Source organism: Mercenaria mercenaria, chromosome 3 (genome assembly GCF_021730395.1).
Source record: "Mercenaria mercenaria strain notata chromosome 3, MADL_Memer_1, whole genome shotgun sequence".
Classification (NCBI taxonomy): Eukaryota; Metazoa; Mollusca; class Bivalvia; order Venerida; family Veneridae; genus Mercenaria; species Mercenaria mercenaria.
Window position 1 is genome coordinate 7,598,956 of NC_069363.1, and position 14,651 is coordinate 7,613,606.

The 14,651-nt window shown below is 34.6% G+C and overlaps 3 protein-coding genes across 5 annotated transcripts in view; 1 reads left to right on the plus strand and 2 right to left on the minus strand.

Annotated features, from left to right (window-relative positions):
- Window positions 1-14,651, minus strand: part of LOC123525505 (E3 ubiquitin-protein ligase Topors-like) — a 59,423-nt gene that overhangs the window by 8,661 nt on the left and 36,111 nt on the right. The window lies entirely within an intron of this gene.
- On the minus strand, window positions 2,083-8,237 carry LOC123561730 (uncharacterized). The gene is made up of 4 exons (XM_045354307.2): window positions 7,878-8,237; window positions 7,079-7,159; window positions 6,218-6,433; window positions 2,083-5,408 (listed from the first exon to the last, which is right to left on the minus strand). The coding sequence occupies exons 1-4, from the start codon at window positions 8,232-8,234 to the stop codon at window positions 3,966-3,968; spliced, it is 2,097 nt and encodes a 698-aa protein (XP_045210242.2). The 5' UTR covers window positions 8,235-8,237; the 3' UTR covers window positions 2,083-3,965.
- Window positions 8,458-14,362, plus strand: LOC128555479 (uncharacterized). The gene is made up of 4 exons (XM_053537821.1): window positions 8,458-8,809; window positions 11,643-11,752; window positions 12,101-12,483; window positions 14,227-14,362. The coding sequence occupies exons 1-4, from the start codon at window positions 8,701-8,703 to the stop codon at window positions 14,234-14,236; spliced, it is 612 nt and encodes a 203-aa protein (XP_053393796.1). The 5' UTR covers window positions 8,458-8,700; the 3' UTR covers window positions 14,237-14,362.

Consider the following 14,651-nt stretch of genomic DNA (forward strand, 5'->3'; position numbering starts at 1 on the left):
ATTTGATGCAAAATAAGCTAGGTCAATCCAAGAATGCTATTGACCACATCTGGTGAAGAAGTTTAAAGCTTTTTATATTTTCAGCTTTGGTGGCCCCATAAAGAAACCTATCAGAACCACTTGAACAAATTTGACAGAGAGTCATGAGAAGAAATCGTTCAATAGCTTTTTCTATTTTTAGCTCTGGCTAAGTGGAATCATTTGTATAAAACTGAAAGAGGTCTGTATACTTGGTGTAAAACTATCAATTGTTTCATGAGAAGACGTTTTTCTAAAAACAATTTTTCTATTTTTAGCTTGAAGCCCCTAAAAGGGACCAAGCACAACCATTCGCAAAACTTTTAAGAGAAATCCATACAAGGATGCTACAAACCAAGTTTGATAAAGATTCATCAAGTGATTCATGAAAAGAATTTGTTAAAAAAATTCTACTTTAAGAGGACAACCAGAACTATTCAAACAAAACTGAGAGAGCTCCATGCAATGATGCTACAGACCAAGTTTGGTGAAGCTCCATCTACTAGTTCATGAGAAAATGTTGTTTAAAGGTTTTCTATTTTTAGCCTACACAGTCTCTAAAAGGCTCTAAATGGAACCATTTGCAATAGCTTGAGAGAAGTCCATACAAGGATGCTACATACCAAGTTTGGTGAAGATCCATCAAGTGGTTCATAAGAAGAAGTTGTTTAAAGGTTTTTATACTTTAAGCTTTGGTGGCCCCTACACAGAGCCAAAGCAAACTATTTGAACAAAACTGAGAGAGGTTTATTGGATACAACAGACCAAGTGTAGTGAAGATCTGTAAACTGGTTCACAAGAAGTTGTTTATTAAACTTGTGGGTCAGATGGTTCTTGACAAAAAGATGTTCACGGTTTTTATACTTTAAGCTCTGGTGGCCTCTATACTAACTGGGACAAAGTCAAACTTTGAGCAAACTGGAGAAAGATTAATACAAGGATGCTATGGACCAAGTTTTGAAAATCTATTGAGTGGTTTATGAGAAGTAGCAGTTTATTCACTCAAAATAAATATTTACTAAGTAAAATGTGATTACTTACTTCAAGTAATTTTCAGTAATACTTACAGTAATTATTTACTTAGTATTACTTATTATTCAAGATATAGTAATATAGTATTACTTTCAGTAATTCTATTACTTTAAGTAGTTTAATCCGAGGAGAACTTCTACTTTTAAGTATTTATATTACTTACAATTTGTATGAACAATTAATAGTTCCATACAGTACAAGCAAAGGATAACGAATATTACCCACATTTGCAAGCAGAATGAACAGCACAGTAAAATGAGAAGTTGGTGAATAAAATAAATAGAATAAAATACTTTCACCCTTATCATGCTGGACACGATTTGACTCTGCCTCTGCGACCAGTGTAGATCATGATCAGCCTGCACATTGATCCATACGGTGAGATCATGATCTGCATTGTTCGCCATTCAGTCATTATCTTTAGGGTAAAATCCTCCCTTTAACAGTTAATGGTACAGGGGGCCTCCGTGGCTGAGTGGTTAAGGTCGCTGACTTCAAATCACTTGCCCCTCATCGATGTGGGTTCGAGCCTCACTCGGGGTGTTGAATTCTTCATGTGAGGAAGCCATCCAGCTGGCTTACAGAAGGTCGGTGGTTCTACCCAGGTGCCCGCTCGTGATGAAATAATGCACGGAGGGGCACCTGGGGTCTTCCTCCACCATTAAAGCTGGAAAGTCGCCATATGACCTATCATGTGTCGGTGCGACGTTAAATCCAAAAAAAAAAGTTAATGGTACTCTCGAAGTTGAAAGATGGACAAGTTAATTATAGAAATTAAGCAGGACAAGGGTTAAAAACTTAATCAAGGGAAATTAATTTGCAATGGGGTGTATAATTTAGTAATTTAGTAAAGTCTGAAAGCCATTTCTAGATTCCTGGTAACCATGACAGTTTACCTTAGACTGTCCTCAAAAACAACAGGAATGCTCTTTCACTGATGTTAAAAAGCTGTAATGTTACACATTAACACTTCAACAGTTTGGATATTGTATATATAGAAGTTTGTTGCATATAAAAATAAGTAAGGCAATCAACTTTACATTTACTGTTTATTACTGTTTATTCTGATGTAATCTACAGAATAAGTATAAGATAACTGCATGCAATATGTATACTATCCACAGAAGCTACTACCTGCAGTAGAGTGTGTAACTTTGGCTAAGAATGCCATACTCAAATAAATGCAAAGAATGAAAATCCCAGAAAACAGAGCAAAACAAGTTTAAAAGATGCTGAGCTGCCAAAACAAGAGCTTCATTTTTTTTGCAAATTGCAATAAACATTTTGCTGGACTTCATTTTCCCCCTGAGGAGTAATGTCATGCAGCAATTTGATATCATTTTGCTCTCTTAAGGGTCCATGTATCAACCGTTGTTTATTGCAGAATATACAGAGCTTGATTTCATTCTTTTTTGAACTGGAAATCAAACTGAATCATTATTAAGTGGGAACCTACATAAACATGTAATTATCTGGATAAAAAGTCAGGAAATGGCTTTTATAATGTCTTATCAAGTGAAGTGTTTTCATGAAAATGTCAGAGGAGAAAAGTGTGCAAAGGGTAATAAATAGTTTTATGAAGTTCAAAAGCCCTGTATACAAAAGATGGACAGTTTTGTCAAGGTCGAAATGTTTTCAGTTGATATCAGTTCCACTGATTTTGATATGTTTGGTTTTTTTTCCAGTATATACTTTGCTTTGAGGTCTTTATATCATTTACATTCTAGTAAAAGTGAAATTTGTCCTCTAGGTTAATACATAAATATTATAACACATTCGCATTGTGCCATCTGCCAGTTTCTATCAATAACCTGTGTACAAAAATTTTGTTTGTTTGTTTTGGGTTTAACGCCATTTTTCAACAGTATTTCAGTCATGTAACGGCGGGCAGTTAACCTAACAGGTGTTCCTGGATTCTGTACCAGTACAAACCTGTTCTCCGCAAGTAACTGCCAACTTCCCCACATGAGTCAGAGGTGGAGGACTAATGATTTCAGACACAATGTCGTTTATCAAATAGTCACAGAGAACATACGCCCCGCCCGAGGATCGAACTCGCGACCCCGCGATCCGTAGACCAACGCTCTTACCTACTGAGCTAAGCGGGCGGGCTGTATACAAAAAAAAAAAAAATTTAAACAAGCATTCAATCTATTCATCTTTTCAAAAGTTATATCGACCGGCCCTCAGCATATTTTAAGTTAAGAAAATGTCCACTATTCTGTCAAAGATTGGTAGATTGCAACTAAAATGATCTTGGTCAGCATTTTATAACTACAAACCAGTGTCAGAAAAAAACAACCTCTCAATTATAAAAGAAAATTCAGAGCATATCATTATCAAAAAGACACACATGAAAATATATTAACCTTTATTGGTCTCATCTGATAGCAACTACTCTGTTTGTCTGAGACGCACAACATCTACTAAGTCATATGGTGCAAAAATGAACATTCTGCCACCAATTCCTTTGTACATATGCAGAGCTGAGGAAACAAATATATTGTCTATGTGAACAAGCTCTAAACCCTGTGCAACTGTTGGTTCAACCACTTGATATGCATTAATCTGATCATTAAAATTAACAGTTTCATACATTTTGAGCTGAAAATATATATGCTGATCAAACAAATTTTCATTGACTTTCACTTTTGCCACCCATATTGAAACTAAATGCCCAAATTCTGGTAAACCTCCACTCTCACCAAAAGCAACTTCACATTCTTCTTTTATAAATTTTTGTCCATTAAAAATAATCCATGATGTTTCAAAAACATTTTGAATGTGAACAATATCTACCCCAAAAAAAGCATTTATTGAGTGCTTGGCATTTTCTAAGTCATCTAAAGGCAAACATTTTCCAAACTGCCTATCTCTCTTAAGAGTGGATGTTCTTCACTAGAATTCAGAGAACATTAATACATAGCACATCGGTCGGCCACAGACTTAACAACATTCTTAAAGTTATTACTTCCAGACAATCGCTGTTTTATAAATTGATGTTTACCTTCAAATCTCATACTCCATACATTAGTCAAGGAGCCGTATCTCTCAATAGTTGAGGGAAGGTGAACCATATAATGTTGTTTAGGAATAATATTTTTGTTGGGAAACAACAGTTTAAACTTTTTCAAATGGTCTTGTATTACAACTTGCAACATAAGAATAGTTTCTACAGATACAACAGGAGATAAAATTATTAATGCAATGTTACATAACTCGGTCAAAAATGAAATGTACTGATTGTCTGAATCACAATGTAACTTTTCTACAAGAATAAAAGGCAAAAGTTTCATTAACACTATCATACTTGACGCCGACTGTCTTAAGTTAGTTTCATTATTGTTAAAAACTTTTTGAGGAATAGGTACTGGCTGACTAGCCCTATCTCTGAAGCCATACCTGAAGTTTTCAATTTGAGCATTCAGTTGATTTAAATTAAAATATTGTTCCTCAACCAATTTTGTAAGTACAGCCTTAGTTTCATATATACCGACACCTTCAAACATAACATGCATAATATCCTGCGGAATCATTTTGGTAATATCAAAATTTGGAAAATCTGATGCAACACTTCTTTGACTAATACCATAATTTGTACTGAGAATTCCTCTCATGTGTTGTGTATCTGCCTGCAAGAGTTCATTGCAGGCACGTTCATAGGTCTCTTTAGATCTTTTTATGAGCAAACGCTCATGGAATTGTGATTGCATGTCGCGAAAAGTACATTCACATTCTCTACATTTTTTAAATGAAAAGCCCACACCAATCTTAAAACCGCCAAATTCATGTGCAGCAGAGTTGTCTCCAATGAAACATAAACAGGAACCCTTAATAAAATGATTGACACCTGATACGGTAATAGTTATTCCTTGTTCCAACTTGATCAAGTCTTGTCTTATGCTTTCAAGGACAACATTTATTGTGTGTTTGTTCATAACTTTACGTTTTATTATTGCTAAAGTTCGAACAGCTGGAAGTCTAGATCTATAGGTCTGAGGTAAATTTCCTATTGTGTAGTAAAATAGCCCAAGTTTATGGGAACCTGCCTTTTTGTTCATTGGGTTACAAATTTCCAAATCATCAAAGTACAAAATAATTTGCAAAGCATTTGAATTAGTATGAAACAATGCATTGTTAATGAAAATACTTCCACCTGATAAGACATTATAAAATCCATTGTTATTGGGAGTCCTTGCACAAGTGGCAATTTCAAATAGCCTTGAGTTCTGAAAAAACTGTTCCAAGCTTTTATTCATTGGAAAATAGGCAAAATTTTCCTCTCTAACGATATAATCCCTTGCTCTTTGTCTTCGGTTATCAACTAAATTCTGCCCAACACAAACATATTCAGGATTCTGAAAAAAAGATAGAGACTAGCTTTAATAATCAAAGCCTTGAAATGTCTGATGGTTGCAGCTTTTTGTAGATTTACTTTCTGTTTAAATGCCAGTCTATCAATACACATGGATGAGAAATAAATACAAATTTAATGTGCCTCATATCTATGATGAACTCTCTGGATCCAGCTTGTGATGTAACCATAGACTGGAATACCTTATTGATAGATCTTGTATAATCTATATGGTCAGAGTGAGTGGAGATAGAGGTTGAATAAGAACTGCTTGTTCATTGATAATTCATCCACATTGTTTATGAATGGGACAATATTTTGTGTAGCACATGAACATCCTTTGGATGTGATTCGGAATAAAATAAAGATGCTATGATTGTCAGAAATACACTTTAGCTTTAGTAGTGGGATAAACCTGCAACCAAAAATCAAATCATTAAATTGCACTACTAAGGTATACCCTGATAATGTTTTGTACTCATCATAAATTATGTTGTGACTGATGTGCCCCAGTAAAACTTCTGGCACACATAAAGATTTGATCACGAGTTCACAGTTGCAAATATGAAATAGATTATAGAGATACCAAAACAAAGAAAAAATATGTTTGCTTAGTATCGGTACTCTCAAAATATGTAAATAATCTGAAGATGTATACGAAGCTATACTGCAAGTATTTAAATAGTGAAAAGGCATGCACATACTTGGATTTTAAATTTGATTTACAGTTATCCAAAAGAAAAATCCTTTGAATTTCACATACTAAGTCACACACTTATATTTCAAATTTTGAAAGCTCAAAATTGTCCTTACCACATAATAAAAATTTCTTTTTATATACTGTTCACGCTCATAGGCTGTAGTAAGTTGTTCAAATGGCAGCATTACGTCAAACTGGGATGACAATCCATTTACATTAGCTGGATCAATGCCCTCTCTCTGCAATATCTGGTAAACGTTTGTCCGAATGGTGTTAACATAGCGCAAAACTATTGCATTGGTTCCCTCTGCTACTGCCTCAGCTGTAGTCTATAAAAAAAATTGAGTGTGATTTTAAAATTTAATTTCACTGACTTTTGCATGAAGCAGCATCTTTCTTTGAATGTCTAGAAAGCTTGAAGATATTATTATTATTATTATTATACCAGATTTATAAAATGTTGGGCACGTTATCGCAAGAATTTTAAAATGAAAACATTCAATAGGACTAAATTCATAATTGGAATTTCTTCTCTTGCAGATTGTGGAATATGTTTTGAAAAAAAAAAAAAATAAAGGAAAAAAATTGACCTGATAGCTTATATAATCTACATTAATTGTTTGTGTCAAACTGGACTCTTTAAATCTAAACATTCTATATACAATTTAACTGCATGAAAACGATGTACATGCAGACTTAAAACTTTGTTCAAAAATGAAAAGCCTGAAATTTTACATAGTATGATGTTGAATGTGAACAGACCTTAAACCAGAAATTACTTACTTTGATAATATCTTATTACGTATATTATCATTTACATTCATTTATAGCATTAAATGTACATCATACTACATGGACAAGATAATAAGCAAATTGATCGGGCCACGAGTTCTCGCAACATCAGTAAATGGCCCTTCCAAGACATGGACAGCATTGCAAAATCCTCTTTCAGTAATTAAGAAAATTACAATTACCCCTCTTATTCTGTGATTTTCTCTTAATCCCATCAGGTATGATATTGCCTGTCTTTGTTCATTAATATGATCATCCACAATCTGTAATAAACAAATCAAGACATTTAACATGAAGTGAATTTCTTGCAAAAATATTGGATCCAAAGTTGGATGTTTGCAGAACAATTTTAAGATGTGAATAATTCATGTACATAAATTATCATGCTGATAACCCAGATTTTAACTTCCGGAAAGTTGGGAAAAATGTCTAGAAATCTGCTGGACCAAAAAACAAACCTTCGGACTGAAACTGAACTTGTAATGCAGTTCTAACCAAAAAAGCCTCAGTAAAGTACCATTTTAACATGCTGTTTTACAAGCTATAGGCAGTATTCTTTGCCAGTTATCATTTATATTTTATGAAGATATAACCTCTTCATTTCATACTCATTTTTGCTGTCGGTACGTTCGACAGGCATGTTATTCATTAATTTCGAGATTTTGCACCGGTATTTTTTAAATGACGTCATTTTTTCTCAGAAATTGCGATTCTTGGAATACAATAAATGACAGTCAGTGGGACTAAATCTCAATTAAAATCCAGGGGAGTTCATTAAATTCTGCAACCATGTCTGTTGGACGGACAAATTTCTGGAAGTCTGATAACTGTTTTTATTTTTATGTGTAAATGGGACCGAATCACGTACAGTATTTGTTGAAGTTTTCAATTTGAGCATTCAAGTGATTTAAATGAAAATACTGTTCTTCAACAGCATTGTTGCTAATAACATAATTGTATGAATTAAGTACGAGTTATTACCATATCTGCATTATTTCCATATTGGTTGTCATCATCTACAAGGTTGTCGTTGTCTTCAAGGTTTCCATCATCTACAGGGTCAAGCTCATGATCAGAATCAGATTGTTCGCCTTCATCATTCTGTGTATTTGTATACTGGCAAGGCCACGGTGGCCGTTGAGCAGTCATTAGAGCCAGGTGTTCACGAACAACGTGACGATAAAAAGAATTGTACTTTGTGTATATATTTGGACATCCGCCAAGATCACATTTTATTGAGAAGTTTGGAGAGTATGAATGTTCTGAGAAGATATGTCTCATAAGAAGACGTAACGTCAATGCAATGAAAGTTATACAGAAATGACACTTCCATCCCATTTTGGAGGCACTTAAATATAACAATAAAACGCTGGTGAAGCTTACTTATCACAGAGATATAGATCTGATTATCCTAAGAACAGAAGCAAACGCAAAGTCCACTAAATTAGCCTTTAATAACTATTGAATAATAACTTACAAATGTATTATTCACAATATAAATATTTATGTGTACATGCCGTATTATTTTTTCACGTGCGCGAAGAGTTATCTGCCCCATCGGTTATCAATATTTTCGAATTCACAAATATGCAATTTATAACCTTCAAAACATTTTTAAGACGATTTATTCAAAGGAAATAATTAAGCTGAGTTTAAATAGATATTTGTTTTACTTATACCAAATTTAAATTACATAGAAATTGTGTATTTTTTTATCCGAACTTAATGCTTGTTTACCGCTGCTGTCATTCAAAATTTTTGGAGCCAAAATCGAACAAAGAAATAAACAAACTTAACTAAGACCATGGCAAAGAGAATCCCAGATGAATTGGAGGATTTTGATACAGAAAAGTTGTGTGACTGGTTGAGAACAGAGCAGAAATGTGACGAAAGTATAGTTCAGTCAATTAGCGGTAAGCATAATAGATTTTATCAGCTGGCACTGGACCTCGTGTCGACCGATTTTATATTTTTGATATTTTATGTTGTCTACCTAGAGATGATGATGAGGGTCATGCTTATTATTTTCGTAATTTGCAAGACAATTGTGCTAGATATTTTCTTTGTCCACATGACTGCGGGGGTGTGGAAATCCCAATAATTTTCACTTGCTCACAGACAAATGAGACATAAATGCACTTGCCCACCATCAAATTCCACCATCAAGGATTTGCAATAAAGCCTGCATTAAACTGCCAATTATTAAAAAGTGCAACGATTCGCTCTGATGCATCGGAAAACCAGTTTTAAACTCCCCAATTTGATTCAATACAGATACAGACACAGTCTCAAAGTTCGATTCAGTCCGTATTTTAAATGTGCATGCCGCAAATGCACTGTTGTATCCGCATTTTACACATGTCGACTTTTGTTATGCAGCATACAATTGGTCAATAGTAAATCTGGCATCTAATCAATAATAGAATTTTATTCTTACTAGCAGAGTTCCCACTCACGTAAAATACTACGTAAATCACGTTATAAAAATAAAATTCACGCAAGTATTTTTTACCCGGTGCGAGATCGCGCGCGTACGAAACTGCCGGGGATGAATCCGCTAAGCTGGAATCCCACGCTATGTGTACAAAAATAAACCTTGGAAATACTGCCAGGGTTAGAATTTAGCCAGATTTTCTACTTGCATTTTTTCGCAAGTGGTATTTTATTTAACTTGCTAAATGAAAAAACAACTTGCATTTTCTGCGACTTGTCACTTTATTAGAACATTAACACAAACATCCACGTGACAAGTCCAGCCAATCGTATTTGCGCTATATAAATAGTAACTTATTATAGATTACCAAAAAACCCACCGGATGCGGTAAACGTCATCAAAATTGGCGCAGGTACTTGTCAGCAGTTGAAAAGACATGCGCACGGGACATGTATCGAGTGTAAACTTCCGTTTACGACGGAAGATGAAAGAGTGCTCCGAAATTCGTTCTGCAAATAACAATGCGCTGCAATGACCGAGAGTTGTTAAAGAAAGAACAGTGTAAGATCGAGACGACCGTTAGAAATGCACATTATTCAGCCAAAAGATTCACTCGCAAAAAATTGATGGTGGCTGAAATCTCACCTCGCAGTTTGAAATTTGCACTCGCATTTCACGAGTATGCGAGCTTAAATTCGAACCCTGACTGCAGCAGTGCGTTATCTGCGAATCTTTTGGCTTACAGCTCTCTGACGTCAAAAAATGTAGACGGGTTGTATCTTTTAACGCATTGGTAAATGAAAGTACACTTATTAAACGGTTACCGATCTACATCCGGGTCCCCGGAAACTGTCTCATCTGCAAGAATGTCGCAGTCGAGGCTTTCGGCGTTTGGCTTCACGGCAAATTTCATACCCCCAAAATTTGTGTTTTACCCCCAGTTTTTGTACCCAGGGGGTAAGTTTACCCCTGAAAAAAAATCTGAGTGGGAACACTGTACTAGACTATACAAGTAACTAAACATGGCGTCTCCCATACTGAAAGACTCTCCGAAGAAAATCAAATCAAGGTTGTGGGAACATTCTGGTTTCCGCAGGGGATCAGAACTAAAAGCCACATGTTATGCAAGATGTGTTTACGCGGATGTAAGTTACACCATGTCCAATAGTATGACCAATCTTATACAGCATATGAAAGGAAACACTCCATCGGTGTCTGACAAATGGTTATGATAAATTTCATCAATAGATAATATTAGATCAATTTTATTTTAAGTCGGCAAGACTAGCTTCTGTAGTATATATAAATATGTGATGTTTTTTTTTTTATTTATTTAAAATATGTCAACAGGAAGTTTAAATTAAGATTTGTTCTTGATGAATTACTATCCTAATTTTTCATATTTATTGCATTGATTAAACATCCTTCAAACATTAAATAGCAGCAATAATTAAAAAATGAATCAAATCGACATATTTGATATCAAAATCGAATCTAATCAAGCTTTAAGTGAATCGTTGCAATTATTCCTTATTTCGGGCAAGTGTTTTCATGATGTACAGGTAGAAACAAAAGTAAACATAAAACTATACAGTTTTTTACTGTGACAAAACAAAAGTTATGAATACTTTTGTCTGCATATAAGGCTGAAGTCGCATCCGCAAGGCAGGGTAACTTTCAACAGATTCAATACAACAAAAAGCCATATGGAAACCTTGCCCGAGACTTGAAATAATTTTACATGTTTTATTTAATAATAGATTTGTACATGCGTTCTCTCTTTGCTTGTTTTTTTTTTTTTTTACCCGACCTTGACTCCTGTCTTTGTCAGCAAATGAATTTATCCAAAAGCTTTTGCAAGCTAGAACTGTATATGTTTCCAGTTTCTGTTTGTAGAGTTACCGTGTGCTAAATTACGCGAGACCAAGAGTCAATCAGACTACAGAAAAAGATGCCAAATTGAAACACAAGTGCATGGTTTCTCCAAAATTTCAGCAAATGAAAGGCCGTAGGTTGAGAAAACATGCATTTCGTAGAAAGATTATTTTTCACCTTCATAAACTTGCTTTTTGCGTAATTTATATCTGAAAATGTATGCATGCTTGTCCGCGGACAAATAGTGAAAAAATGCTCTTGTCTGCCAACAAAAACTTAGATCCAGAAAGTACCGAGTCGGATAAGTTGGACATAGGAATTCCACATCCCTGCTGACTAAACATTAGTCTTAACAAATTTGACAATAGCCTAGGAAATACTGAGATAATTTTCACATGGCCATATCCATATTTATGTTTATATATATATTATTAAAGATGCAGAAATAACTGGACGTATCTTCATTGATCTGGATGATGGGGACTTGAAAGACTTGTTTTCATCATTTCTCCAACGGAAGCAAATTAGAAAGATACTGAAAGAAGTGGTAAGTCTTTTTTTGAAACAATGAAAATTTTATCCACATGTATTCACTTTATTTGTTTATTAAAAGAAAAATCACTTTTGTATAAACTACATTTATGCAATGATTTGAAGTTCTAAGGCACAATGGCTTTGTTGACATATAGGGGAACATTGTTTTAATTAAATTGTTCTGCATAGTTTGCATGATGTATTTGCATGCTAGTACAATATCATTTACTACATATTACTTGCCACTTTGAGGCTGCAAATCTGAAAATTGAAGTGGCTCATAGTGAACCAATTTTTTCACATTATGAGAACCTTTGCTTTGTGTTTATTTTACTAGTTTTGTTAAAAATATCTGTTTTAGCATGCTGACACAGATGAGATAGAAGTCACACCGTCAAAAAGGCAGAGAGTTGCGCTACCAGCAAGAAGTCCAGTTTTGTCTCCTGCAGTAGTTACCCCTTCAACTTCAGGCAGTTTGAGTTCTTCATCAGTAGTCTCTATTCCAAAGTCGCTGGTACTTGAAGAGCCACAAAACTACTCCGTGAAAGAAATTGATTTTGAGAGAAAAAAGATCATACGGTTATCCATGGACTCCATGATAGGTACTTGTGGAGGCAGGCCAACTGAGACTGAAATACAACAGCAGGCAAGGGCACTGGCGGCTGCCTATCCAACGTTGAGGGATAACCCAACTGAAGGAATCCGGGAGAACTATGTAATTGGGCATGAAAATCCTATACATAGGTAGATGCATGAACCTTTTTTGTAATTTTAACATTCTGTTGAAGCAATAATTTAATGATAGCATGGTTCAGTTTTCACATTGTTGCATATCTATAGAATCATTTGGAAGCAAAGAACACAAGCAAGTGTAAATAATTTCAGACTTTCAAAGTGTCTTAAATTTGATTTTGTATGAAGACTTGGTACTTTGTTGGTACAAATGGAATTACACAAATTACGAGCATTTTTATATTTTAATCTTTAGACTGCGACTTTTAGAAAATAACCAGATTGTCTGACATTTCAGAAAAATTCCTAGCAGATCATTCTGCTTTCTTTCAAAAGTCAAGCACATTTTACACAATACATTTAAAAAGGCTTATAGCAGAAATGTTAGTCTGATAACATTTGTTTCCGTCTGAAAAATAGTTCAGTGGTCAGTCAAGTAGTAAGTTTCAAAAAAGCCTGAAAACCAAAATGCAACTAATAGTATCACCTGATTGAGATATTTTTAAAATGAGCCTGCATGATTGAATGCATGTTTTAACATTACAGGTTAGCTTTTATAGTTATTGATAAGCGAACATGTAATGTGAAGCTTTTTTGCATTATTTGGTTTTACGAAATTACTGTAAAATAAAGCTTATGCAAAAAATTTAAACTAGCATTAAACTGAGCTTTTGCACAGTGTATACTATAATTGTCTGATTCAGTTCAGATATTCAGGAAATGCACCATGAGCTAGGGAGTAAGTCGAAGATGTTGTTTAAATATCCAAGCATCAGAGTGATGAGCAGTGGTAAATTGGAGGATATACCGTAATAAAGCCTTGTGTATTCTCATTTTACCATGTACATGTACATTGAAAAATCATGCTGAATTAGAGCTATTAATATGAGCAGAAATGAACTGTGTCTGGATGTCATGAGGCATTCTGAGGTCATGATCCTCTTATTTGGAGCACACCTCTCTTATTTGGTACACACCTAAACCATTGTTTAATGCAGATTTTCTTACTGAACATTGTTTTCTTTCTTTGTCCAATTAAACAACAGTCAAATCATGTTTGAAGGAATAATTCATAATTGAACAGTCTTCACAGACTTTGCATGAAATTACCTGCATGTGACTTTTTTATGCTCCAGCATCTACTGATGCGAGAGGCATATACATGTAGTGATCATCCTGTCCGTCCGTTTGTTCATTCGTCCATCAGTACGAGGTTAACCAAAATGGGATCATTTCATCTAGCATCAGTACCCATTGCTAGAATGAATGCAGATGTAACCTGTGACCATTCCTCATGTTCAGACATCACCTGACCTCAGTTTGACCGTGACCTCGTTTTGGACTTAGGTTGCTTTGTGACAAGGATGCCACTGGGGGCATCAAGCGTTTATATTGAACACAGCGTCTTGTTTGTCAAAAGATATGTTACCAACAAATTTTATGAATTAAATGATAGATATGAATGTGCAGAAAAAACTGCCACTTGATCAAAAGGTTTGCTGGGAATAACCATTTTATTTCTGTGGGTTACCTGAGGTTCAAAATTGTCTTCCCGAGTTTTTAAGAAAATGGAACCTTAAAAGATCACTATTAAAAAAGTACAAGATGGTTTTTCATGTAGCTATTGAGAACAAGCATATCCCTTTTTTTGGTGCTACAGTGAATATATTTTGCAATAAAACTGGTTATCATTAACGGACAGAAATTGTTCAGAGAATATTGCTGGTCTCAAAAAAATGTTACTTTTTTTTTTAGAAATCACTAGTTGGATTTCTGCGAAGGAGAATGTACAACATAACTCCTGCCGCCACAAACAGAGGCCGTAAAAAGAGATTAGCTGAAGTAGAAAAGGTAGTCGAGGAGTCTGACAGTATGGATATCAGTACTGAAGGTAAGTACAGTGTTATTCAACAAGGATTTTATTTTAAGTACTTGCACTATTGTATGATACTGAAAAATCTGTGAAACACACGTCTTTCTGGTATGATTTTTTGTGAAATATCAGGTGTCTAATTACTTTTGAAAGGACAAATTAAATGGATCTAATTTGATTTTGGAACATTGGTTAATTTTTTATTCTATCAATAAAAATAATACAGACAGTATTTGACTAAGAGTCACTAAAGTTTACAGGAATGTTGGTCAGGATGTGCACCTGGGGTTTTGCGTCCAGATTCATT

Coding starts and splice junctions, on each gene's coding strand:
- LOC123561730 (XM_045354307.2), bottom strand. CDS start 8,234: ATGGGATGGAAGTGTCATTTCTGTATAACTTTCATTGCATTGACGTTA. Junction 7,160..7,877: donor ATGGAAATAATGCAGATATG/GTAATAACTCGT, acceptor TGTTTATTACAG/ATTGTGGATGATCATATTAA. Junction 5,409..6,217: donor AAAGAAATTTTTATTATGTG/GTAAGGACAATT, acceptor TCTTTTTTTCAG/AATCCTGAATATGTTTGTGT.
- LOC128555479 (XM_053537821.1), top strand. CDS start 8,701: ATGGCAAAGAGAATCCCAGATGAATTGGAGGATTTTGATACAGAAAAG. Junction 8,810..11,642: donor TATAGTTCAGTCAATTAGCG/GTAAGCATAATA, acceptor ATATTATTAAAG/ATGCAGAAATAACTGGACGT. Junction 11,753..12,100: donor GAAAGATACTGAAAGAAGTG/GTAAGTCTTTTT, acceptor TATCTGTTTTAG/CATGCTGACACAGATGAGAT.